At 49.6% G+C, this 25,534-nt stretch overlaps 1 protein-coding gene across 2 annotated transcripts in view; it reads left to right on the top strand.

Moving 5' to 3' along the window:
- N4BP1 (NEDD4 binding protein 1) overlaps positions 1 to 19,119 on the top strand; it is a 46,873-nt gene extending 27,754 nt beyond the window's left edge. For both annotated transcript variants that reach the window (XM_026494715.4, XM_044382368.3), the window contains exons 3-7: positions 6,605 to 6,735; positions 8,274 to 8,370; positions 10,821 to 10,928; positions 12,682 to 12,789; positions 14,442 to 19,119. In XM_026494715.4, the coding sequence (XP_026350500.1) occupies positions 6,605 to 6,735; positions 8,274 to 8,370; positions 10,821 to 10,928; positions 12,682 to 12,789; positions 14,442 to 14,799 (802 nt within the window). In that variant the 3' untranslated portion in view covers positions 14,800 to 19,119. The remainder of the gene's footprint in view (positions 1 to 6,604; positions 6,736 to 8,273; positions 8,371 to 10,820; positions 10,929 to 12,681; positions 12,790 to 14,441) is intronic.
- Positions 19,120 to 25,534: the final 6,415 nt, after the last annotated feature.

Here is a 25,534-nt window from a genome sequence, read left to right as displayed (position 1 = left end):
TAGCTGCTGCTTTTTTTTTTTTTAATCAGGTTCTTAATACCATGAATACCATTAAGTTCTGAATACAAGGATGGAACTTAAAGCCGAAAAGATTTTTCTGTCTCTTTATGCTGCAGTATGTTAGGGCTCGAGGCAAGAGTGCAGTGATAATGGATGTGCTGTACTTGTGTTGTACTTTGTAGATAGAGTGATACCAGTTTCCTAAGGGATTTCATCACTTTGAGCTGCTTTATGGTCCTCTGCTGCTACTAAAAGCTTGTATATTTGCTTTGAGTGAAAAGAGTTAAATGATCGTTTCTATTTAACCTGTGTTAGAACCCTCTGGAAAGTCTGATTTTATACATCTGGTAGGGGATTGAGTTTCTTCTCTAAGGGGTGGTTAAATACAGTGACTAAGAAGAGGAGAGGGGGTCAAGTTAGAGTCTGCGCCACTGTGGACCAGCTGTTTGACCTTGTGTAGGCTTCTGCCTGCTGAGTTTCACTTGCTGTAATCTGTTGCCTTTTGCCCTGTCCTAACGGGCATCTTTGTCATGCCGTTTCTACAACTGGTAGGTAAAGTCTCTCTCCAGTGTTCAAAATCAGTCACTCCATTGATTTTGAAGAAGTCTGCAAGGTCTGGCATTTTAAGTGGCTGTCATTTAAGAAAAGGGGCACCTGGACATGGGATGAGGACAGTGAAACACTCTTGAATTTTAGCGAATGTGTGTGTGGCCTCTCTCCTAAGAATTCTCTAAGTGTTATGTATTTATTTTTTGTTTTGTTAATTTTTTACTAGCATTTTCAAACAAATACCTAAAAAGGTAATAGAATTAATCCCTTTTTGAATTTGGGATTTCCACGTGCCCATCCCCCTCCCTAAGTAGTTCTCAGCTCATGGCCAGTCTTACTGAGCCTATACCCCCACCTACTGCTGCCTTTCACCCGAGTGATTTTGAAGGAAAGCTCAGATATGTCATTTTATCCATAAATACTTGAATGTCTGTTTTTTAAAATAAGGATTCTTTTTTATTTTTTGACTGAATTGCTGATGTTGTATTTTGCTGTTAAAGAAAAGAAAAGAAAGAAAAATCCCAGCAGTCCCCATGTTAAAGTTTGAAGATAGGCTAGAAAAATATGTAATATACTTGTCTTCGTTTCTAAATAATACTGTTTGTTGTCATTTCACTCTGCTTTTTTGGCAGTTCTTTTCGGGGAAACCCAGCAAATGGCCACAGCTGCATAGCATTATCTGAGTAAAAATGTAAAGTGCAGTTTCAGTCACCCACAGTCCAAGCCCAGCACCAGTTCCTCATTGTTACGATTTCTTGAGCCAAGTGGTGATATAAAATTTAGGTCATGATTGTGAGTAATAGTAATCCTTTTTCAATTTTTACAAGTGGAAAGATTTCCCAAATTGGTGTTCAAGTACTAAGAAATGCAAATTAACGTAGGATGAACAGCGATGATGACACTATTTAAAAACCTTTTGGGAGTAGTAACTAATGTGTTTCTCAGAGGGGTCACTAATGGACTTTAGAGTGGTAATGCCTGTGCATGACAGGCTGTTTTGCGTATCCAGTCCCTCCTACTTTGCGCATAGTACTTCCCTCCCCCCCGTCATTTCGACACCCCAAAACACTCCCACATATTTCCTAACACCCTTGGGTGCAGTGCCATCTCTTCTGAAAACCACTGAATTAGTGCACTAAGGGAAACCACGAGCAGACTTTCATTACTTTTTCTTTTAAAAGCTGATTATTTGGGGAGGATTCCAATTTTCTTTGAATTCACAGATGTCTCAGTTTAAAAGCAACATTTATTTATAAGGATGTATTATCCAAAAAAGACAGACTTATACTTAATTTGATAAAGATTGATCTGAAAATATCAGTAACTAAAATGAACTCTTATTGTGGGGGGAAACTGCTTAATAGGTATACAGGGTTTTATTTTGGAGTGATGGAAATGTCTTGGAACAAGATCTAAGTGGTGATTGTACAATACTGTGAATGTCCTAAATGCCACTGAATTGTTCACTTTAAAATGATTATGTTATGTTATGTGAATTTCAACTCACGTTTTTTTAAGTTTGGGAAAAAATTAACCCTTATTTGAAATTGCTTTGATAGTAAATGTGAATTATAGGTTGTACATTCCATGAAGGAAGTGATTTGTGTGTGTCCTGTTCCCTGTAATACGCCCAGGGCCATGGTGCTGGCACATGGTGGGTACTCAGTAACATTTTGTTGAGTGAATGAATGAATGAATGAATGAACTAAAGACTTAAGAAATATTAGGATTTTTAAAATGACTTTTCATCACGTTTTTATAACTTCCTATTCCAGTGATCAGTTTAGATTAAATTTGAACGGACACATTTTCAACAAATATTTGGAATCTTAAAGCTGAAAAACCTATTATGTGTCAGGTACTTTTCTCTTTTAAAATGTAATCTCCACACCAATTTTGTGAGGTAATAACGGTCTATACTTTCGTATAACATGAAATGGCTTAAAGATCTTGTCCAGGATTACACAGACAGGAGATGCGGGCCCACAGGCTTCCAGAGCCACCTACATCCTGTCTCCTCCCAGAGAAGGTGAGGGTGGGGTTTTCAGGCCCTGGCGGTGTAGAGCACTTAAGTCTTGAGTTGCTTAAGCATTGCTGAGGAGACCTCACTTATTTGACCCACCTAGTTGGGGAAGAAGTTAGAAAGGAAATCTGACCCCTTAACAATAGGATTTGTTGGTTTGATCCTACTCTGGTGCTAGTAGCTCAGACCTACCCATCCCTGGGTCTCTGCCAGTCTGTTATTATATTAGACTGTGCAGCGTGCTGTCTGCAATTCACATACACTGTGAGAAATTCCAGAATACCCACTTCACTCCTGCTAATTATGCGTATCTCTACTTGGTTTTTCCCCTTGTCACCATGAATGAGTCAAATGATGAGTAAATGGAAATTGTTTGCGGTGCACAGCTAGACATGGCGGTGGTGGCTAGATGACACTCAGACTCGGTCAGTGTGAAACTTCAGCGTTAGGACACCTGACTTATCTGGGTAGGTAATTTTCCGTGTAGATGAGGTTTGCCTCTTCACTTGTCAGCGCTATGTATTTTAACCATTTTTTTCACGCTAGTCTTCTATATCAGGGTCCCATGGCTATTTTTATTAAGTGGAAACTGTAGAAGGAAATGACTCTTCCCCGGGGTAACTCCGAAAGAGTTTTTTCACCATTTCCCCCACACTGCCGGGCTGGTTCTATCACTGCCGTGAGTTTTTATCAAGTATCTGTTGCCCATCTCCTCTCTGCTTGGGACATTCTTCCTTCCATTTTACTGCCTGCTATAATATGGAACACAACCGAATGATGTAACTTGTTTCCACCTACACGAAACAGGAGTTTAAGTCTCCCTTGAGAGCCCACATACCTGGCCTCTTGGGCCTAGTATCTGTTCATTCTGCATTTGGAGCTGGAAGCCCCAGAGCTTTGGCCTTCTCAGAAGTAGAGGAGTTACGGTATGTAAACCCTTTGTTTCTGAGTCTAACCCTTTGTTTCTGAGTCTAACCAGACAGTTGGTCCTGGTCTACCTGTCAACAAGCTCCTCTGGCTTGCCTTGCAGGGAGGTGATCAGGCATATTTCTGCCTGGCCAGGTGTGGGGGAGTTGAAGTGGGAAGCAGCGGGAACCCTCCGTATTACTTGGAGGACGCTAATTTGGCTCCACTTGCTTTTCTTGTGTAGTTCTATTTTCTGGCTAAATCTGCGTGTATTCCACCAGAATTTTGAGCTGCTGTTTTTATTCCTAAAACAGCTCTCAAGATTTTTCAGGGTATCCGAAGTGATTTGATCTTATCACTGAGGATAACAGTGGAAATTAGAATAGAGCTAATGTTTCTAGAAATGCCATTTCTTCCCCTCTAAGTTTGAGCGTGGTACAGGGCAGTGGGATTTCATCTATTTGCATTTCCCTTGTTTCCCTCCGTGACCCAGTGGGACGGAGCTGGGTTCCACCCGCTTTCTACTGTTGCAGTCAAAAGAAGCTTTACAGGAGAGAAAAAGTTAGTACACATTTGTAGCTGATGAATAAGCCAGACTTTACAAGCTTTTCTAGTGCATTTCTCTCGAGGATTGTTCTTTTCGGGACTTAACTAACACACGTATCCCTTGGTTTTTCTAAGAACCAGTAGGCTGTTGTATTTTGGATTTTGTTCAGGCTGTGGTTGACATTAACTCTGGGTGTGTTTTTGCTGTTAAGCAGTTAGAATGATTTTTAAAGACTTCTTAAAAAGATGACGCCTACAAAAACTACCTCCCGCCTTTCTCCAGTAACAGATGTCCTGTTGCTACATTCTTGCCATATTTTGAATGCTTTCAGATAAACAGACCACTGCGGAGTTACTTCATCGAGAATGGGTTTACTTGCAAATGTTTTCTGGGGCAAAGCTGATGTCCATGCCATCTCTTATTTGAATATGACTCACTGAGAAGAGTAGGCTTGAGCCTCCTATGGGAGCAGTTTCTGAGCTGCTCTCCTGGGTGATGGAAGTTTATTGAATGTCCAGCCCATTCCTGCTCTGTGAGAATATAGTGGGGACAGTCCCACTGTGGGGTGGTAGCAAGGACACTGGCCCAGAGTAAGGAGTAAGGAAGCCTGAGTAATCCCAGTGCCACCACTCTGTGGCAGTGCAGCCTGGGAAAGTTGCTCAGCCTTTCAGGGCTTTTGTTCTTTTTATCTAACAGGAGTCTAACTCTGTTCCATCTCCTAAATTCTGTCATTCTGGTGGACAGTACAGGATAACAAGACAGGAAAGAGGAGAGATGTTGGAGGGCCTCTTTCTAGAAATGGCTTCATAGAAGAGGGTCTGGAATTGAGTTCCATGGGCACTGGAGCAGGTATAAGAGAAGGTCTACAAAGATAGCAGCGAAAAGAAAACTCACTGCCCAGGAAGAGGGACATGGTAAGCCTACCCGGCCAGAAACGAGTGTGGTGACGCATGGTGGGGGCTAGATCCCTCCTGACTAGTCAGGTATAGAGGGGGCCTTGAAGCCAAGCCCTGAGTTTGTCGAGAGGAACACTGAGTAGGATCAAAGGCCTCATGGCTGTGTTTCAGGGTCTAACTGGAGTTTGAGGACTGATGCGAATGGGAGAGCCTGGGGTTGACTTGGGACGCATTGTGCCTGAGGTGGCAGGACTTTTAAGTGAAGGAATGCTCCACCAAGTGGTTTTGACATGGAGACACGAGACATGAAGAGAAGACAGGACTGAAGTGCTGGATTTCCTGTCACTGGAATCTCAGTGACTGTTGAAATAGTGAAGATCGATTATGCTCATTTCATAAACTGTAACTTCATAATTTGGGGGTTTGACTTTTTTTTTTCTTTCTAATACTCATGGCTAGACAAATGGATTACCACCTACAAAATTTCAAACTTTGAAAACCCCTTTTTAAAAATCTCCACTTTTATTTAACTATGGGAGAGTACAATTTAAATTTTTTTCTCGTTTCTTTTGAAATTTGTTACCACATTTTTGGGTGGGGTCAGTTTTTAATCTGTACCAGGGGTGGCGAACTGTGGGCCAAATCTGGCCACCACCTGTTTTCGCAAATAAGGAACACAGCCACCCTCCTTCATTTCCAGTTGGCAGACTTGAGTGCTGCAGCAGAGACCGTATGGCCTGCAAGGCCTGTCTGGCCCTTTACAGAAAATCGTATCCTGGCTTACTTTCTATACTGTTCCTTGTTTATTTGCATCTGCTCCCCGCACTGTCTGCTTCCTTCAGTAAAATCATCTGCCATGGCCCCCAGTTAGTTCCATTGGAGCATGTCCTCAGCTTATCTCCGGGAAGCTGTAAACGGAGTAGGTTTCACAGTTCCCTAGAAAGGGTATGGAGCCCTGGAGCTGGAGGCATCTGTAGCCTTTGGAAGGTGTGCGTACCATGTTATGGAAGAGTCATGTCTCTACTGTTTCAGCAACAAGTTTGTTTCTTTCTTTCTTTTTAAGATTTTATTTATTTGGAGAGAGACAGCACAAGCAGGGGGAGCAGCAGAGGGAGAGGGAGAAGCAGACTCCCCCTCTGAGCAGGGAGCCCAACACAGGGCTTGATCCCAGGATCTTGGGATCATGACCTCAGCTGAAGGCAGATGCCTATAACCGACTGAGCCACCCAAGTGCCCTCAGCAACAAGTTTCTTAACAAAATATGTAAAATATTCTTAAGAGTCCGGTGACCAGGCAGGACTCTATGGAATGGGCTTTCTAAAAAAAAAAAAAACAAAAACAAAACAAAACAAAAAAAAACACCAAAAACAGAGATAGAAAGTGCAATAAACAAATATTACCACGAAGCTCAAACTGCCTTCTATCCCAGTAGCTCATTCAGTTAAATTAACTGAACAAAATATAAGAAAAATCCTAAAGCTGTTAAGAATCACATCTCATGCAGAGGCTTCGGTCTTGGCTTTGCAAAGTCATAAGCTATGCAACTTGATGCTGAAGAATGTAAAAAAGTATTAAAAGGAATTTTGTTGCAATTGTTTTTGTTGTATATGGAGTTTACCTTTTCACTTTTTCATGGTGAAACTTAACATACTTTAAGCTGAAATAAATTTTGTTTTCTTATAGCCACGGTCTGAAAAAGTTCTTTTCTTGTCGTGGGATTGCAATTGCAGTTGAATATTTTTGGAAGCTTGGCAACAGAAACATCACTGTATTTGTCCCACAGTGGAGAACAAGGCGTGATCCTAATGTCACAGGTGAGGCAAACTGATCCTTCCAGAGTTCTCCTTTTCTAGATGTTTAGTGAGTTGGCTTATAATTGCAACCTATACTACTTAGAGCAGAGCCTTGAGCCTTGGGCAGCAGCTTTAAAAGCAAAATGGTAAATCTCTTGTACCCAGGAGAACATCAGTTGGAGTGCGTTACAGCGTAAGAAGTACTTGGGGGAAGGATGGAAAGTTAACATAGTTGTTTATATGGAAAGTTATGTTAGAGTTCATTATACATCACGAAAATTTTCCTGACTTTCCAAAAAGTAGGTGAAATCCATCTTTCCATTAGTCTGGGCTTCTGCCTCATTAAATAGACTTTTCTAAAACGGTCACTTGATAAATTTGGGAACCCGCATATAGAGTGTTTTTTGAGCAGTCTGTTTAATAGCTTAATATAAATTTTGTCTGTTAATGGTCCGGTCCTGCATGCTTGACTGCAGGCCACACACGAGAGCTTTGAACTTAGTGAATCGTGCAGTAGTCCAGAGAAACCTAAGGTGGTTTCTTAGGTCACGGTAGGAGGGGTGGTGAGTCTGTGCAGGCAGCTTAACACAGCAGCGGGCCTAGGCACAGAAGGTAGATTGGGAGGCGGAAGGGTGAGTACAGAGCTCACCCAGCATTTAAACAGGAAGTGAAACTTAGTCACTGTTGAGGTGGAAATGGTAAGACCATACATTTCTCAAGTATCCCAACTTCCCTCATTTTGGATAGCTTATTTGTCTTAACGGAGGGTGCTTGAGGCCTGAGGCAGAGCCACTGATTTTTGCAGTAGGATCTGTGAGAGGGTCTTGCGAGCCCTCCGTGCTATTCACCTCTAGGACAGTAAAACACTGGGTGGGTGTTTCAGTCTAAGCCAGTGGTGAGTACCGTTGCAGGGGCTACTCTCTCACCCTGAACTTTTAGCTGCTTTTTGCCTGTTGACCCGTTCTCTGCAGTTTGGCTCTGACCCTCTTTTCTTCTCTGTCATGACTCACTCCCATGAAAATCAGTAAAGGTTCGTGCAGATAACTGAGAGAGGTTGGGTACAGTGCCAGCTAGAGGGATATTTTGACAGACTCTTGGAATGGGAACCACACAGGCCTTCCTTGGGATGGGGCAGAGCCGCATGTCCCTGCCACTCCTTCTGCTTCCAACCCTATTTCCTGTCCCGCCCCCACCCTCTCTCTGGGACTTGTGTCATCACTGTCTCTGTCCTACTGCTTGTGATGTGGGTGTGAAAAAGTTCTGGATGATAGGGTTCATTAAATACAGGTTTATGGTTTACTCTTAATTTCAGGAGCAGACGAGTTGAACCTTTTTATATTTAGAAAATAGCCACGGTCACTTTTTATGTTAAAAAGTATGTATGTTGCTTAGTATAATTTTTTTTTTTCCTTCCCAGTGAGTTAGTAAATTGAGTCTTCCTGAGTCAGTAAAGGTTTTCCTAACTCTCCAAGTGAAACATTTGGGGGTACTTTCATTTATTTAAACATCTGGGAAGATACCCTTTTTCTGAATGTGTATTCAACTTATTCCATGAACAGAACAGCACTTCTTAACCCAGCTCCAGGAGCTTGGAATACTGTCTTTAACTCCTGCCCGGATGGTCTTTGGAGAGAGAATTGCATCTCATGATGACAGGTATGAAAGGCTGTTTTCCTTCCTGGGGTGGAGGCGGGGTGCTGAGGAGCCGCCACCTGCCCCACTGGACAGTTTGTGGCGCTCCTGGACCCCCATGCATGAAGGGCTTAATAGATCAAGGGGGTTGAGAATTTCAATATTTATGCTCATTAAGGTTATATACTCAGTGTAAAGGTTGTTTTTTGCTGTATGGATTTAGGAACATTACCTAAAATCTGTTCAGTTAGAATGTTTGTTTGTTTGTTTCTTAATAAAACATGACTGAGAATCCATAAGTAAAAGCAGACATTGAGTTCTCTTTTTTGTTGCACACTAAAAGTAATGTTCGAGTAAAGTTTGTCTGGTCTTAGTGTGGCAGCCTCAAGAATGCTTTTCAGACATTATCTATCTCCTCCTGATTGATTTTGGCCAGTGACTTAGTTTGTCATTGTCATACCTGAGCCCTCAGTATTTTTCTTCCATGTAATAAAAGATGGTCTCAGCTGACCCAAAGTGTGATAGGGGTAAGCTGCATTTCTTAGGTTGGTGTGTCACTCAGAAAGCAGGTGTGAGTGCATTGGCGACAATAGCCTTTAATCTGCATCTTTCACATTTTTTTTCTAAAAGCTTTACTGAGCATCAGCCAAGTACAATGAACAGAGCTAGGCTTTGGGAACACATGTGATTCAGACACATTTCCTGCTGTAAGGAGTTTGTGATCTAAAGAAGAAGGCACACAAATAATAGGGGGGAGTTTTGTTGTGGTTGAATAGTTTGAGAAGGTCCCAAAGATGACCAGTGGCATGACAACCAGTTTTTCAAACCCCCCCTTTGGAGTGAAGTCAGTAGTAGCAATATCCTTCCACTGTCTGGGAACCTAAGTAATGGCCTCTTGTTCTTTCCACTGCCGCATTCATCCCCTTTACGGTATTCTGGCTTGAAGCCTGTGGAATGTGCTGGTGGTTTTGCCCCAGTGTTCCACCAAAATGGTCCCCCCACGTTGAAGACAGTGTTTGGCTTGTAACCCACACTAGTGAGTGAGAGTCAGATGGGTGAGAGATGAAAAGAGGGGCTTGGCGGTGGGGGTAGGGAGGCTTGGGATGACAGCAGACATTGCTTCAGCAAAAGGTTCAGAGGGCCTTCTCATTGACAGCCCCTTGCCCTTCTCCAGGCTGGAATGAGAGACCAGATCAGATGGGGAGAATCAGAGGTGACATGAGAGAAAATCGTGAGAGGAAGTGGCAGGAGAACAGCACGTCAGGGTGGGGCAGGAGTGAGGAAGTACTGGGAGACCACGTCCCACTCCAGCTCCATGATACTAGCCTCAGACCCCACAGTGCTCGGGTGGAGGGACAGGTGGGCAGCTGGGCTCGTGAAGAACCTTCTGATCTCTAACACCGTAGCTGCACACCTGCAGGATTGGAAAGCCTGTGCAAGTATGCAGACTAACTAAGCTTGTGCTTAATTTATATGACTCGGGGCTTTTAGCAGACATGGATCTCTGTCTTGATTCATGGTACGTGCACTCAGAAGCCTTACTGGTTTTGTTAATAACCTTCTGAGCAAACATCACCACTTAAAATTCATGCCAGCTAGGAATCGTTTATAAAATATTCACTAATAAATCAAAGGCGTCCTAAGACCTCTGAAACTAATGAGGCTTGTTTTTTAATTCCTTTGAAGTATTCACTGTCACTAGTAAAAGCAGTTGTTCGCACCTTCGTTGCTAGTGATTCTCTTAATGTATTGTTTTGTCGTCTTTGTCTGCATTGCCTTAGACAAATGCGGTCACCCTAAGAGATAAAACTCAACATTATTATCCTCACAAATCTCTCAGTAAGAGGGTCTGAGCATGAATAATCTCCAGCAATGAAATAGAATTCTCAATATTGAATTCTTACTCTTCCTTATCACCAGTGCAGTTTCTCATAAATGGCATTTGAGTCAGTCTGTAACTGGGCTAAACAGAATGATAGTTCTAGACATCTCACGTCCGAGCAGACGATGTGAACCTATGGGTTTTTGTTTTTTTTAATGCAAGGCTGACTTGTCAAGCAGCTCGTCTTAGAACCAGAGTACTGTAGCTTAGCAACCAAAACTTGAATAGTGATTTCACAGGCTTGTCAGCTCAAAGTTATTCTTGACTTTAGTCCTCATGCATCATCTGATGACCACTATCTATTGATAATACAGCTTTTCTAGAAAAATGTGTAAATCCTGGTTGAGACCATTTTTTAAAAGAGAATAATATTGTATGAAAACCAAACCTTCATTTATAATCACACTAATAATTTCAGAGGTATTCAGTATTCAGATTGATCTTCAGCTGACAAGGGCTTAACTTTTCTACCTCCTAGCCATAGTTAAATTCTTCGGTGATTTTTCTGTGAAGAGGACATCCTTCTGTTTTCTTATAGCTTCTGTAAGCCAGAATGCCTACTTGCCCATTTTAACCTCTTATATTACTATAGGTTTCTACTACACTTAGCGGACAAAACTGGTGGCATAATTGTAACAAATGATAACTTCAGAGAATTTGTGACTGAGTCACTCTCTTGGAGAGAAATTATTACAAAAAGGTAATATTTTCTTCTTTGTCTTTGGTTAAGTGTTTTTTGTTGTTTATTGTTTGGTTTGGTTTTGTGTCCACCTTGGCCCCGCAGAAAGCAGTTTAGGGAACCAAAGTATCATAACACTGTGCTCCCCGTTCCCATCCCTGTCCAAGACTATGGCTGGCCCCTCTGGGTAAGTGGGGGTCCCAGTACAAAGCCGCAAACCCAGCGGGTGATGTATGGGCATGCTGCGGTGGCTACAGGGTGTCTTCGAGAGATCGGTGTTCCCTCACAGGAGGCAGGAGGCACGTGTTTATGGCGTAGTTAACTCTTGTTAGCAGTGTAGTGGAGCAGAAATGGCTTCCTACCCGGGCCTTGCCCTGATGCCAGGGGAGACTGCGGCAACTCACTAGGCATCCGTGCCTGAAGCAGCCAGGAAATACGAAGGTTGGGTGTAATGACAGCTGTGACTCCAGTAAGAGGATGGGACCAACCAAAATCAACCTGCTGATTGAGTTTTCACTTCTCGGGAGTGGGAAGAGTATTTGTGCTTTTTAATCTGTGATGCTTTTCGGGGCCATTTACCATCACAGTTTAATCGTATATATTGAAAACGTGTTTGAATATCATCCAGAATAAAGTCAAGAGTTGAGCATTCACAGATGTGTTTGGTCTGTGATGATACTCTGAATGTGTCCACCTGCCTGAAGATCAGTGAACGCTGGCTTCCAGGACTTCCTGTTAAGCATCATCTGATCAAGTTACCCCACAGCGCCAGGCTGTGATGGCTCCAGGGAGGGGTGCCGTATGCCACAGATCTAAAAACAGGACTCAGCATACCTCAAGCTGTGCATAAGTAGTATGTAACAGGTGTAACTGGGTATTTACCTCTGTTGGGGTTCCACAGTTGCGCCTTGTCTGATATTCGTATTTTGCTAAATCATTAGAGGATTTTAGAGAAAAATTCTTTGCTGTAAGGCCCGGGTGTGAGTTAATTACTCTATGCATTTTGACTCACATGCTGTTAATAAGCTATTGGTGACCGTGGAGCTGAGAATCAGTCTCTGACCTTCTGGGCACAGTTAACAAGCCATTACTCTCCTAGGACATGTTTCTGTTGGATCTTTGCCCTGGACTCACTGTCAGTATTTATTGGACACTCCTCTATGTATGTATGAAAGGTCTAAATGCAGTCAGGACTCACGTTTGTACACCAGCCCATTGCTTTCAGAACTCAAAAAACAAAGCAGAAACTGAGGTCTGAACAACAAACACAAGCTGGTGGCCTTTTTTTCTTTTTTACATCTAGCCCAAACTTACTAAATCATGCTGATCTCAGATTTTCTTTCCTCATAGATCATATTGTTTTGTTGTTTTAAGAGGTTCTCTTCAGTGGGTTTGCCTGTACACACAACTATTCAAAAGTAAAACCTTTTGAGCACCTGTTGTGTCCTAAGCTGACAGTCTTTTAAATCTTGTTTTCAGAGTTTATTAGGAGAAGCAGCTGCTTCCTAATCCCAGATAAAAAATCTGCAAGTCTCCATAAGAAATGTGAGGGCCAACCGATAAAAGTCTCTTACTTCACCGAATTTGTAAGAGAGAAATTCAGATGGTTTCAGTTGAATGTCGGTTTTTTTCCGTTCGGCAGTGAAGCAGCCCTCTAATTTTATAGGTGACTGTTGTCTTGGAATTAGGTGGCCACTGCTCCTTTCTTCTCAGTTCCTGCGGCAGTAACAGCTTCACGTTTTCTCCAGCATTATAATCACACTCTGTGTTGTAGATTGCTTCAGTATACCTTCGTTGGGGACATATTTATGGTTCCTGATGACCCTCTGGGAAGAAGCGGACCTCGCTTAGAAGACTTTCTTCGGAAGGAGGTCTTCCTTAGGTATTTGCTTTTTCACGTTGTTCTGTATTTACAAACTTGGTTCAGTTCTTCGTGCTTTAGGGTTAGTGAGGTCTCTGAAGAACTGAAGAGGGCACTTTGAATTTCCTTAGCCTTAGACTGAGTGGTGGTGTAATAAATATGAAAATGAATCAAGCACACACCTCAAAGACCAGATCTTCATTTGTGGTCCTTCTGGTTTTAATCCTAGGAGAGGATGGGAGCCAGACTCTCTGTAGGTCTAAAAAGACGAAGCAGATTTTGGGGGCGGTCACTTACTAGCAAATGCCACTTAGGTTCGTTGTGTGTGAATGTCCTTTTATATTCATTTTCCAAAATCATTTGCTTTTTTAATTTGTTATGCTCCAGTTATTTACTTACTCAGGAATCACTGCCTGGGGAACTGACTCCCTCTCCACTGAATGGAGAAGCCAGTATTTCATATTCATCTGAAACTGATTTGATAGTTTAGGTTTTCTTTGTTGTAGTTTGGGTTTTAATTTTGTTGTTTTGAAGATATGTTGCTGGTGGTTGTTTCTATTTTCAGAATTCTCAGGTATTGGACATTGTTCACTAAAGTGTTCTGTGTGTGCCCAGCTGGCCCTTAATTTGACCCAGTGATGGACAGCTGGTCTTTTTTACTTATAACCGGGTCCCGTCGGCTTTCTAGGTTTGGATTTGGGGGTAGTTCACACAGAGGTATTTGTACAGAGGAGACCAGCAGGATTTCAGCTCCTGGGTCTTACGAATCATTTCTCTTTTGAGCCTTTGGGTTTTATTACGTAGAGGAGGGCTTACTTCCCAAGGTTCTGCCTCTCTACCTACACGAGGGAATGGCAGCCACTTTAACAGCTGCCTAGTGTCGTTGCATCTCCACTGGGCTTTTAAGACCTGGTGCCTGTGTGCAAGGATCAAGGCCCATGGGTCAGACTTAATGGAAAGAGAGTTCTCTGGCTCCTTCCACACCTCAGCAGCATGGCAGCAGGGTCCGTCCTGCCTGCACACCTAACCACTCTTACAATGTGTTAACTCATTGAGTAAGAAGTTAATAATAACCCCTCACAGAGGGTCTAACTTTTGAAGTTAGTTGAGCTTTTGAAGTTGGGAAAAGTGTTCATCCAGCCCCATTTCTCAGCTGCAAGTCCGAGTCACCTGGGAAGCTTCTTAACAAGACAAATGCCCTTTACACACACATAAACACACACACCCACGAACATATAGGTTGTGGGTGCCAACACCTCGCCCAGACGGGGAGGGGAGAAGGGGGAGGGAGTAGAGGCATCAGAAGTGGCTGCGTCCCCAAAGGAGTTCTTTTTTCTAAGCCCTTTCAACCAGGGCCCCACACAGAATTGGAGTCCAGAAGAGTAAGACCCTGTTGTCTGCATCCCTTGAAAGCTCTCAGGTGATTCTGGCAAACCCAGGCTTAGCGCCAACAGTTGGCTGGGGTCCATTCTCGTAGCTGCAGACCTAGGAGGGTGGGGTAGCTCGTGGGGGGCTCTCCGTCCCCATCGTGACCAGGCCACGGGGACCGCTCTCTGGGCCTCTTGCTTTCAGAAGCCGAGCAGCAGCACAGCCTCGAGGTCAGCAGCAGACCACTTTTGACAGGTTTCTCATTTCTCTTCTAACCCAACTCACCAGACTCACTCTGTTCACAGAGATATGCAGCCCCTCCTCAACGCTTTGCCAAATGTGGGCATGTTTGACCCCAGCTTCAGAGTCCCTGGCACCCAGGCAGCCAGCACCAGTCACCAGCCTCCCTCCCGGATTCAGGGCGCCCCACCCAGCCACTGGCTTCCTCAGCAGCCCCGCTTTCCAGTCCTGCCGAACCTTCCCAGCATGCAGCAGAGCGTGCCCATGCCGGCACAGAGGTCTCCTGCGGAAACCAGCGAGCTGAGGGAAGCCCTTCTGAAGATCTTCCCGGACTCCGAGCAGAGACTGAAAATCGACCAGATACTGGCGGCCCATCCGTACATGAAAGACCTGAACGCGCTGTCTGCCATGGTGTTGGACTGAAGCCGCTCCAGCTGGTGTCCCCGCGGCAGCAGGAAGCCACGTAATGTGAAGAGACCGATTTCCCAGTGGAAATGCTGTTGTAGTGTATAGAAAAGAAAACAGATGTTTTGTGTATAAAAAAATCTGGGTTTTCAAAACCAGCTTTTTCTATATATAAATTATGCTGCTATTACAGATTTAACATTTTCTGTAAAAGGAAAGTACATTTTCTGCCTGTTCAGAACTGTTTAATAGCAGTTACTCTTGAGTGTATTTACATTTTTATGTTTTTTAAACTATTTTCCTTAAAGCTGAAAATATTGACAAATGGATATGATTAGCCTTTCTAAATAAAAAAAGAGTTGCTTTCTTAGGGAAAGCAAGACCTCTTAAAGTATATTTTCTTGAGATGATTATGTAACATCCACTAACATGAAGTGTGCTCACCACCCCCCAGCCTCCTCTGCCCTCACCCCTGCAATTAGAGTCCTAGGAGTTTCGCTCCCATGGGTCTCTTGTTGGAGCCATTTGTGAGAGGGGGCAGGTGGTGCCACTAGATGGCACCTGTGCCTAGCCGTTGCTCATGACCAGGGCACAGTTAGACTCCCAGAACGTCCGGGCGAGAAGAAACTCTAGAACTCAGGTAGTCCCACCCTCCTTCCCCTCCCACCCTGCAGAAGAGGGAACTGAGGCTCAGCGTGCTCACGTCCACACACACCCAGGTCCACAGCTGCGGAGCAGCTGGGCAGGGACCAGACTCCTCATCCAGTGCTCTGACACACTTACCAGGCTGAGGCCTCGCTATACCTGGCCTGACTCTAGAAGTCATGCCTCAGCCTCTGAAGATTACAGTGGGATGTGAGGAAGTTTCACGAAGAGCCCCGTTCTTACATAATTTTGTGTCCACAGCCTCCATGCGAAGTTTGTGCAGCTTTGCCAAAAAGTGGTTTTCTATTCTCAAGAATGACCCAAGCCAATAAATAGCATTAGTAGCTGCCGTGGGGGCTCGGCCCTTATTTATTTTCCTTGTGTTTGTCATTTTCGTGTCCTCCTCAGCCGTGCTTCCACTGAGTCCATCCGCATTGGTATCTCAGTGTTGTGTTTTCAGTGTTGCTCAAATCCTGTGTCCGTGAAGTTCTTTTTCTGGGTAATTAACATCTTTACCGTTCTCTGGACTTTCAAAGGGCTTTGTATTTTCTACCTGTTCTCTTCCCAGGCTGCTCACGGTCAGTTTCGTGTCTGCCCTGTGGGTCATGCCCCTCCTAGCCCCCAGAAACAGCTACCGAGGACTTGGGGCCGGTCTGTTCTTCGACTTTGTTTGGCCACGAGCAGAGCTGGTGGCTCCCTGGGAGGCGCTCTCCAGGTGTATACAGCCCCTGCTTCCCTCAGGGGACGAATCCAGAGTCCTCCAGGTGGCTGGACTTGTATTTCAATCATGTTTTCTCTCCCGATGCCTTTAAGATGCCTCCTGACGAGGAACTGGTCGTCGGCCACCACTTCGGGGCAGGTGGCCAGCGTCACCCGCCCAGCTGTGGATGTGGAGGAGGTAGGAGACTTGAGGTGGGCAGGAAGTGACTCAGTCACAGCCCCTGTGCCTCAGCTTCAGAACTGGTGGTTTGTGAAAGCGTGGCAGACGTGTGAGGGCTAGGGCTGTCTCGCAGTGACTCTGATCTTCCGGGCTGAGGTTTGGTCTGACAGCCTTGCCAATCCAGCGTTTCTCCTATTTGCAGAGAAGGACCCAGCAGTAAACCTTGCTGGCCCAGGCTTAGCCACACAGGTCTTCCTGGAAGAGGACGGCGCCTCCAGTGACGCCATGTGGGGCTGGCTAGACCGGGGATTCCAGAGTGTCCTAGACCCTAGAAGTGACTTGACCCTAGACCTTTGGGTTATCTAAGCCTCCGTATTCTTAGTATTGTTTCTGAGGGCTCTACCTGCCCCTTTCCTCTTTCTAGGGTACGGGAAGGAAGGATGCAGGCAACTAAGTGGGTTAATTCCCTTGATAAATTATAACACAGAAGTCACAGTTCTTTGTGAAACTTGAAAATTTAAAAACTCCATTTTCAAACCATTAAAAAAAAGAGTCCTTCCTTGTTCTCCACCTTCTCTTAATACCAGGCTCCGTGTGGACGCCGCTCCAGTGTTTCTTCCGTGGTCTGCCCCCAGCGGGGGGTCTCCGAGCCACCTTGGAGGCCTCGGCAGCAATGCTTCCTCATTCTGCCACTCCTCGGGCGGTCGTGTCCCGGCTCTGCCTCCTGTCCTTGCTGGCCTTCCTCGAAGGAGGGGGCAGGGCAGGGGATGCCCCCTCCGGCAGCAGACGGGTGTCTGCTGCTCAGAGAGAGGTGGTCCGGGGTTAGAGAATTCAGTAGGTGGGGAGACAGGATGAGTCCCGGGCCTGCCTTCTTCCCCAGGCCCCGGCTGCCTTCGCCGGGAGAAAAAAGCCTTGTTTGACCTTTCCGTGCAGTAGCCTGTGTTTGAGACCCTGTAGGCTGCGGGCTAGAGGACGGCAGGCGGGCATCTCAGCCGTCATCTCCTGGATGACGGGTCAGCTGTGTCTGGCGGGCTCCGCTGTGGCTTGGAAGTCTCGCCAGGGACTCAGGCCTACTGCAGCTTTTGGTCCCTGAGAGGAGGGCTGGGGTCTTGCTTCCTTAGGTTCGTGGTGGCACTTGTGGAATATGATTCACGGAGAAAGCCGTGCTCCCAAGCACCCTCCTCCATCACAGGAGATGCCCCAGGCACTGGGCCCCCTAAGTTTGGGCCTGGGCACCGTTCTCCCTCAGCTCCCAGCCTGCCCCGTCCAGGCACCTCCGAGATGTGGCCTTCCTACTTGCAGCTCTCTACCAGCACTGCCGTGTCCCTCTCCTGTCCCAACCGTGCTCTCTTCCGGCAGCCACTCTGCCTCATGCCGTTTGTTTCTTCATGACCTACCTCCCCATTATCCCCGTTGTTACACTGCAGATCCTTCACGAACATCCCCTGCTTTCTCCTAAGAACCCTCTCCATGCATTGCCGCTCTCCCTCACCTTCTCGCTCTTTACTTCTGTATTGCAAACTTGGCCCTCATCCCACCGCGTGGAAATAGTCTAGGAGAAGTCACCAGGGACCACATAGTTACTGAATTCAGAGGCCTTTTCTCAATCTTCCATCTTCGTGTCCACACTCAGTGACCAGAGTATTTGATATGGTTGTCCTTATTTTCCCCATTTTCTGAGATTTCCCTCCCAAATGTTCTTCATTCCTTTCTCTTCTTTTACTGGAAGGCCAGTCCTTGAGACCCTTTTCTTTCTTGACAGGTGGTTCTCAAACTTTGGACCAGCCATGGAACTCAGTGGTTGGGAGGGCAGCTCTTACTAAAAATTGCGATTACTGGGCACAGCCCCCAGAGCTGTTTATTCGGTGGCCCTGGAGTAAAGCGTGGAAATCGGAACATTCGGCCAACTCCCTGGGTGTTTCCCACTCAGGCTATCGGGGGACCACATGGTGAGATAGTGTACTCTCCCTTAGGGCTCTCTAACCCCGGCTTTCCTCCCCCGTAACTTCCCTAGCTCCCCGTGTCCCCACTGGGCAGTGCAGGAGTGTGTTTCTAGCTCAGCTGGAAGCCCTGTGACGTCCTCAGACTTCCTCCCCAGGCCACCCCCTGCATCTGTCCCTCGCTTTCCATCCCCACCCTGCCACAAAGTCCCCCCCTTGTCCTAGTCCTGCCAGCACCCACCAGTCATGCTGTCAGGGCCTCCCGGGGGCAGCGGCCCGTGACCAGTCAGCCCACCTCTCCCTCCCAGACTCCACAGTGCTCCCAGATTTATCTTCCAGAACCACATTGCTGGTCACACCCGTATCTCTGTTCAGTGATCTTCAGTGCCTCGCGACCAGAGCAGCAAGCCCAGCCCTCCCGAGTGTCGTATCTGTGCCGTCCACCCCGTGGCCACTCGTGACTTCCCACTTTGAGTAGCCCTTCCGCGGTCGCGCACTGCAGCCCACACATTCCCGCAGTTACCCGTGGGCTCCTGCCTCCGTGCACGTCTTTCCTCTGCTAGAGATGCCCTTTCTCCCAAGTGGCTTCCCCCTCGAAGGCCCCGCCTGCGTCCCCTTTGTACCCTTGCCCATGCTTCTGACCAGAAGCAACCCCACGGCGCTCTGTGACCCACAGCACTTGTGTCTGGCTTTCGGCACTCGCCGCGCCGGCTGGTGTCACCGCCGCTGATTGTGTACCGTGTCTCACCTCCCTTTCTAGACTGTGAGCTCCTCGCGGGCAGGGACCGTCTGTGTTCACTCTTTGTATTTCCCCTGGCACCTAGCACAGTGCTTTGCACTTAGTAGGTGCTCAATAAACGTCTGCTCAATGGACCTGGACGACAGTGCCTTCTTGACCGCGGTATCTGGCAGCTGATAACGCGGGAAATCACGCCGTCGGCATTTGCACCAGGGAATCCCTCCGCTGCGGCCGACTGCAGGTGGGGTGTCTGCCCGGCTCTCCCTTCTCCCCAAAGCTCCCAACACACTGTGCGGTCCAGGGGTGGGCACCGGACAGGCTAAGCTAAGCCCCGTGTGCCCCCCGCAAGATTTCTGGGCAGGAGTGCCAGGCTGCTGTTGGGGGAGTCGATGGCCCCCTTCTGCCGATGTGGAGAAACGCACTTCCCTTTTGCTTAAGCCAGTTCAAGTTGGGCTTACGACCCTGGAAATCAAGAGTCTTGAGTAAAATGGGTATCACAGCCCCTAGATTCAGCAGACAAAATGGGAGAGGCTCATCATATCTTTAGAAAGATCCCAAAGACTGGTACAAACGGAACTTAGAGGAGTGTTTGCCCCCGTCAGACAATGGTGGTCAGAGGTCAAGTTTCTGATTTATTGGAAACTTACCCTTCCACGTCAAAGAGAGCTCCACCCCCCACCTGCAAGCAGGCTGTTTCCTGCTGCTGCTTTTCCTTCTCAACATCCCCACTTCCTCTCGAGGCTGTCTGAAAAATTCCCTGATGTGAATTTCTCTGTTCAGTTCCCCAGCTGGGCAGACACCAGGCCTGTCTGTCCGGAGTGAGACCTTCCCCTGTCCTTCCATGTGCTCATCTGTAAACCAGGCGTAAGGGAATCACACATCCTACTCCAGGGGCATCGTACAGAAAAGGTGTGTCATACCCACGGAGCATCCACGATGGTGTCGGACACTGGGCCCCACTCAGTGACATTCAGAGCCATCGCTGGGGCTCTGATCAGCAGCAACCCCTCTAGGACACCCACGCTGTTTACACTCTCACGGTTCACCCCACATCTCCTAACCAAAGGTCCAAGAGCTTGTGTCCAAAAGCTCGGAGAGCTCATCTTCGGATTCCGGATGCTCTTCTGTCCCCGCCGACTCACCGGGAGTGCAGACCAGACCTCCCTTAGAGCCTCAACAGGGCCACGGAAGTCTGGCTGTGACCTAGAGAGGGCACCACTCCTAAAAGCTAGGCACCCAGGAGGGCCCCTCTAATACCACCAGGGAGGGGAGAGAGGGAAGCGGGCAGAGCCATTGCCTGGCTTCAGGACACGTGAGCAGGCAGACCCTGACAGCTGGCGCCGAGCACTCGCCATGCCTGATTCTGTCTTGTGACCCTCGCGACACTCCCCTGAGGTCTCTGGAAGGAGTTGGTGCGCACGGCCACCAAGAGATTTGCAGTTCTCCAAGCCAACGTGTCCAGGATTCATCACCTTCCCCAGAGGTGACGTGGCAGCCAGAGTGGCGCCTGAGATGGACCCCCTGCCCCCACCCAGTGAATAGAATCGAGGGCCCGCGACCTGGGTCCAGGCTGTCAAGCTGCGGAGCAGAGAAGCTGTGGAAGGGAGCAGCCTTCCGCCTCCCACCTTGCTGCGCAGCGGGGCCCACGGCCAGCGCTGTTCCTGTGGGAGGGCAGACCGGCGTGGTCCAGAGCGAGCCCCTGTGTGCATCATACCCACCTTCCATTTCACCGAGGGCAATGTAGATCAGTAAAAAGAACTTTGATGGGTTTTGAAACCTGAAAGAAGCCTTTTTCACGGCTCAAGGTCCAGTCCTCTGCCGTCCATGGTTCAGGGTGGGTCGCAGTCATTGGCAGTAGGAATCTGCCAGAAACGTGGCAGAATTGCCCACAGCCAGTGCTGGAGCTGGAAGCCCAGGGGCTTAGGGACTTCTTGACTCAGCCCTTCCCACTGGACTCCAGCACCGACCTCGGCGTCCAGCTTGGGGGCTTTCCTTCCCACCCCCACCACGGCCTGAAACCCAGTCTGGGGTCAGCCTGGGCAGGCCCTGCCCTTCCCCGTCCTGTTCCCAGAGAGGAGGAGGCCGCCCTGAAGAGAATGCGCTCGTCTGCCCGCCTGTCTGGCTCCAGCTTCCGTCTAGAGTTTCATCCACCAAAACAGGCCGCAGGAAGGAGAGGGCCTCCCGCCGGCAGCAAGGCGCTGCCCCGGCGGCCGAGCTCCCATGCCCTCCCCAGACCGGTGTCCCCACGGCAACACGTCCCTCTGCCCTTGCCAGTCCGGCACATGCCACCGGTTCCCTCTGGGGTGGCCGAGGCGCCCTGCCGGCTTCTGCTTCCCACCCCCTTCGTGTTTCCTCCACCTCCCCTGTCTGCCAGGGTCCTCGAGCGGCTGCTGGGTGCAGGGCACAGGGCTGGGGGGACGGGGAACAGCCAGATGGTCCCTTTTCTAGTCCCGGCCTGGCCACGAGGGCTTGGGCCCTGCTCTGGCCCTCCTTGCCGCGTGACCTTGAGGAGGTCACCCAGCCTCGCGGTCTGTTTCCTCATCCGGATGGAAGCGATGCCCTTGGAGCTGGTGGTTTGCAGCCAGGGCTGCACGTTTGAATCACCCGGAGGGAGAGCTTCTAAAATGCTTGTGGCCAGGCCACACCCCAGACTCCCGAGATCTGAATTTCTGTGACTCCCCAGGTGACCCCAGGGTGCCCTCAGACTGCGAACCAATACCCTCCCAGAAAGTTGATGCAACCAGGATGAAATCCTAAGAAGCGGGCCTGGCCCCCTAGGCGAGCGCTCCTCTTTCCTGCCCCCCGCCGGTGGGAAGGCACCTGGAAGGCCCGTCAGTGCCCCTCACGGTGATGCCCGTGCCCCTGGAAAGGCTTCCTCCTCGACGGTTCATCTTACCTTCGGTGTTTTTCAAACGCAAGACGCTGCCAAGGCAGAACGGCCCGGGAGCGCCGAGCCAGGGGAGCTGGAGGAGCCCCCGCCAGCACCGTCCCATGTGCAGGACCGCCCTCCATTTCCCCCCAGCCTCAGCCCAGCTGGGCCTCCACTTCCCTGCGGAAGCCGACTCCGATCACATCCCAGGACAGTTCCTGTAGGAGAACGGAGGGAGGGCGCCTGGCCCCCACGAAGCCCGCAAGCGGCTCTCCACCAAAGCCGTGCCTTCCCGCGACCCATCACACACAGCCCCAGACCCCAGTCACCGCCCGGCAGAGCGCAGCCCGGGCCTGGGAGTCCAGAGGGGGCAGCACACACCGTGGGGAAGGACAGGAGTCGCCCAGCCCAGGAGAACCCCTATTTCACTGTGTGTACACAGGCCGGCTGGCTTGGGTTCCCACGGCCGTCAGCCGTTAGGTGAGGCTGGACTCAGCTCTCGGTCTTAATCCAAGGCTGGGTCTCTCCTCTGCCCCTGGAGCAGGTGCACCCGCAGCCCAGGAGCGTGGGTGTGGAGGACCGGCCCGAGCACCGTGTGCACAGGGAGGTTCCCCCGAGGCCGGGATGTTGGACAGTGACTGTCCGAGTCCCCTGGTTCCTCGGTCCCAGGTCCCTGGCCCTGGGAGGCCCTCTTCCTCCACAGGGATGGCCTCGGCAGAGGCAGTGGGCTCCCTCCGACGTTCCAGCACCCAGGCCTGGGTCTGTCTGCTGCCCCGAGGCTTGTCTCAACCGTAACCTCCCCTTGGGGCTTTGCACCCCCATGTCACTGTTACCGTGACCACCAGGGGGTGGGGCCTGTGTCAGAACCAGCCCCAACAAGAAGGGACTATGACACGAGCCCTTTTCCAGACTGGAGACCAGGCCCTTAAGGTTTGGTCTCTTCAGGTGTCCCTCACAGGTACCCCTGGTCCCAGCCAGAGCTGCTCACCAGCCTCTTACCAGGATCGAGCTCCACGGCAGCCAGTGGGCAGTTATCCCACCTTGCACATGTGGAAACTGAGGCAGAGCCCTCCTGTGGCCTGCAGAGCCAAGGCTCGAAGCCAAGCCTCCACACGCGGTCCGTCTCTCGATGGCTCGGGAACCGTGGCTGGTGTCCACCAGCTCATCCATCCACGTCAGTCTCTGGTCAGACCTGCCGGATCCTGGCTTTCTGGTGGAAGGAGGGCTGAGGGCTGGAGGGCCGGAGAGCCGAAGCAGGAGTGGGGGACAGGGGAGCTATGGATGGGAGGAGTGTCCCTGTCACAGGAAACAGCACATGGAAGGGGAGGCCAGGTGGAGGGCCTGGGGAGGAGGTCAGGGAGGAGGGTTTGGCTCTGCCTCCTTTTCTGGTGGTGGGGGCCCATGGGGCCAGCGGGGTAACTCTCTGCTCTTTGGAAAAGCCCTTCTGGAGCCTATGTCTGAGCCTTGCAGACAACTCTGGCTCCAGCCCTCACTGGCTCTTGGAACAGGAGGGCAGCCCAAGATTCCCGCGAACCCAGCTCCATTCCCGTGGAGCAGGATGGGGACTGGGGGCCTCCAGGGCCTGAGGGATCACCGCTGGGCTCCCAAGTGCCTGTCCTGGGAGGCCCGGCCTGTCAGTGGCACGTGGTGGCCTGTGACTAAATGGTCAAGACTAAATCCTCCCCCAGACCTCTGAGCTGGAATGTCTCTTTGCAGCAATGTCTCTGGCCCTCCATTTCTAGCTTCCTTGATGGGCCAGCACCATGGAGCCAGTCAGTCCTGTCACTTGGGACCAAAATTCCATGCCCTCCCCTGGGTATCAAGAAAATGCATTTGTTTTTCTTTGGGAAAAAGGCAGGTGAGGTTTTGGGGAGCAAAGATGTCTCCTTAATCATCAGGTATACCCTTCCACTCACGAGAGTTCCTCAACTCTTCTGAGCCTCGGTGTTTCGTATCGTAACTTGGTTTTACAAGATCATGCCTGTCATCAGCTTCTATCTGCTAAGCCCTGTGTTAATCAGTGTGGGCTCGTTGACATACAGAACAATCCATGTATCATAAACAGGCAGCTCGCTGAACTGAGCGAACCACATCCCAGCACCCAGCCGAAGAAACATTTCGGCTCTCCAGAGCCCTCCCCACCCCCACCAAGGGAACCAGAGCCCTGCTGTCTAACAGGCTTCAGGAAGGCTCCACTCACCTTCCTCCTGTGCAGGGCCAGGAGAGGCCAGGTGCCAGGACCCCTGTGGGGGACACCTGATTCAGGGGCCCGTGGCCACCTGCGTTTCCGGAATGTCCCCCAGGGCTTCACCAGCCGGCCCCTGCCAAGAGGACCCAGGAGACACCGCTGGAAGACAAATCCACAGAAAACCACTATGCATGGCTACCCGAGAAAAAAGATTTTCTTTTCTTTAGAAATTGTGTACAGTTTTCAGCATCACAGGCCCAGCTGGTGGACCAGAGAAAGGGAGCAAAAGGGAGGCTGTTTCGTATTTTTAAAGTTGGAACCTGTAAAGACGAGCCGTCCAGCTGGCCTGTGCTCCAGGGTGGCTCTCAGCGTCCTGCCCCCCTCACCGCCTCTGTGGAGGGAGGGTGCCGCTGTCCTGTGCTCGCTCAGCTATTCCCTCCAGCTGTCTGAGCAGAAACTCCGGCTTCTCCTCCGTTCATGCAGCTGTTTACCGGAGGGCTGTCCCTGGGGACGAGGGCTGAAGTCTTCACCCCTGCCACCCCCAAGCTCATCTCATCTCAGGTCAAGGGCACCCCAATTCTGGTGCCCTCCTCTCTGGGGGTCGGGGCCCCAGTATGTGAAACTGAGGTCAGTGCCTGCCCTGCTGCTTGACTGGCCGTCCATGAGACCCGGGGACATGTGGGCACCAACACTCGGGAGAGGTGGTTGTCCAGGCATCGGCTCCGAGCCCCCTCCTCCAGGAAGCCTCCCGGGGAGCCCCCGCCCCCTTCTCAGCAGCTCCAAGCAGCTTGCTCTATGTATTCATCAGAAGGGGTTTCCCGGCAGCTTCCATGTGTGGGCACAGGCAGCGTGGTCTCCGTCCTTGGGGAGCTTGTGGCCCTGGTCACGTGGGCAGCCTGGGTCCCTTACCTGGCCCGCATGTCCCATCACTCCCTCTGCAGTGAGGGGGATGGGCAGGGAGCAGGCGCTGGATCTTGCCCTTCTCCAGTCTGCCTCTGTCCAGAAACTTGGTTGCAAGAAGAGACACCCCCTCAACCCAGCTGAAGCCAGAAGCAGATGCATGTGAAGCCCGGTCTGGAACCAGGACGTGGACTTCTGCCACTGCGGTCCAGATGCCCACCCCCTTCTCTGTCCCCCAGTGGGTTTGCCTCTCTGCAGCACACCCGGCAGCCAACCAGCCATGGCCCAGGTGTGGAGGGACAGGCCGCAAAATGACAGCAGTCACAGCTCGCGTCTATCGATCTCCTAGTACGCACCCAGCGCTGGGGGAGACGCGGTACACACTAGGGGATTCTCGTTGAAGCGATGGAGCAACCCTCTGATGTCCCGTGGGTTACCCCTGCTCCGACTCCAGAACCGCCAAGTCCCACGCCTGGGCAGGGCCGCCCAAGAGCGCAGCTGTTCCTGCTCTGAGCGAGACAGGTGCACCACAAGCTGTGACGAGGCCCCGGGGAGGTGAGACACGGAGATGGTGCGGGGTGACAGCTGGCAT

Source organism: Ursus arctos, unplaced genomic scaffold, assembly GCF_023065955.2.
Source record: "Ursus arctos isolate Adak ecotype North America unplaced genomic scaffold, UrsArc2.0 scaffold_19, whole genome shotgun sequence".
NCBI classification, from domain to species: domain Eukaryota; kingdom Metazoa; phylum Chordata; class Mammalia; order Carnivora; family Ursidae; genus Ursus; species Ursus arctos.
This window is presented reverse-complemented; position numbering and strand designations above follow the sequence as displayed.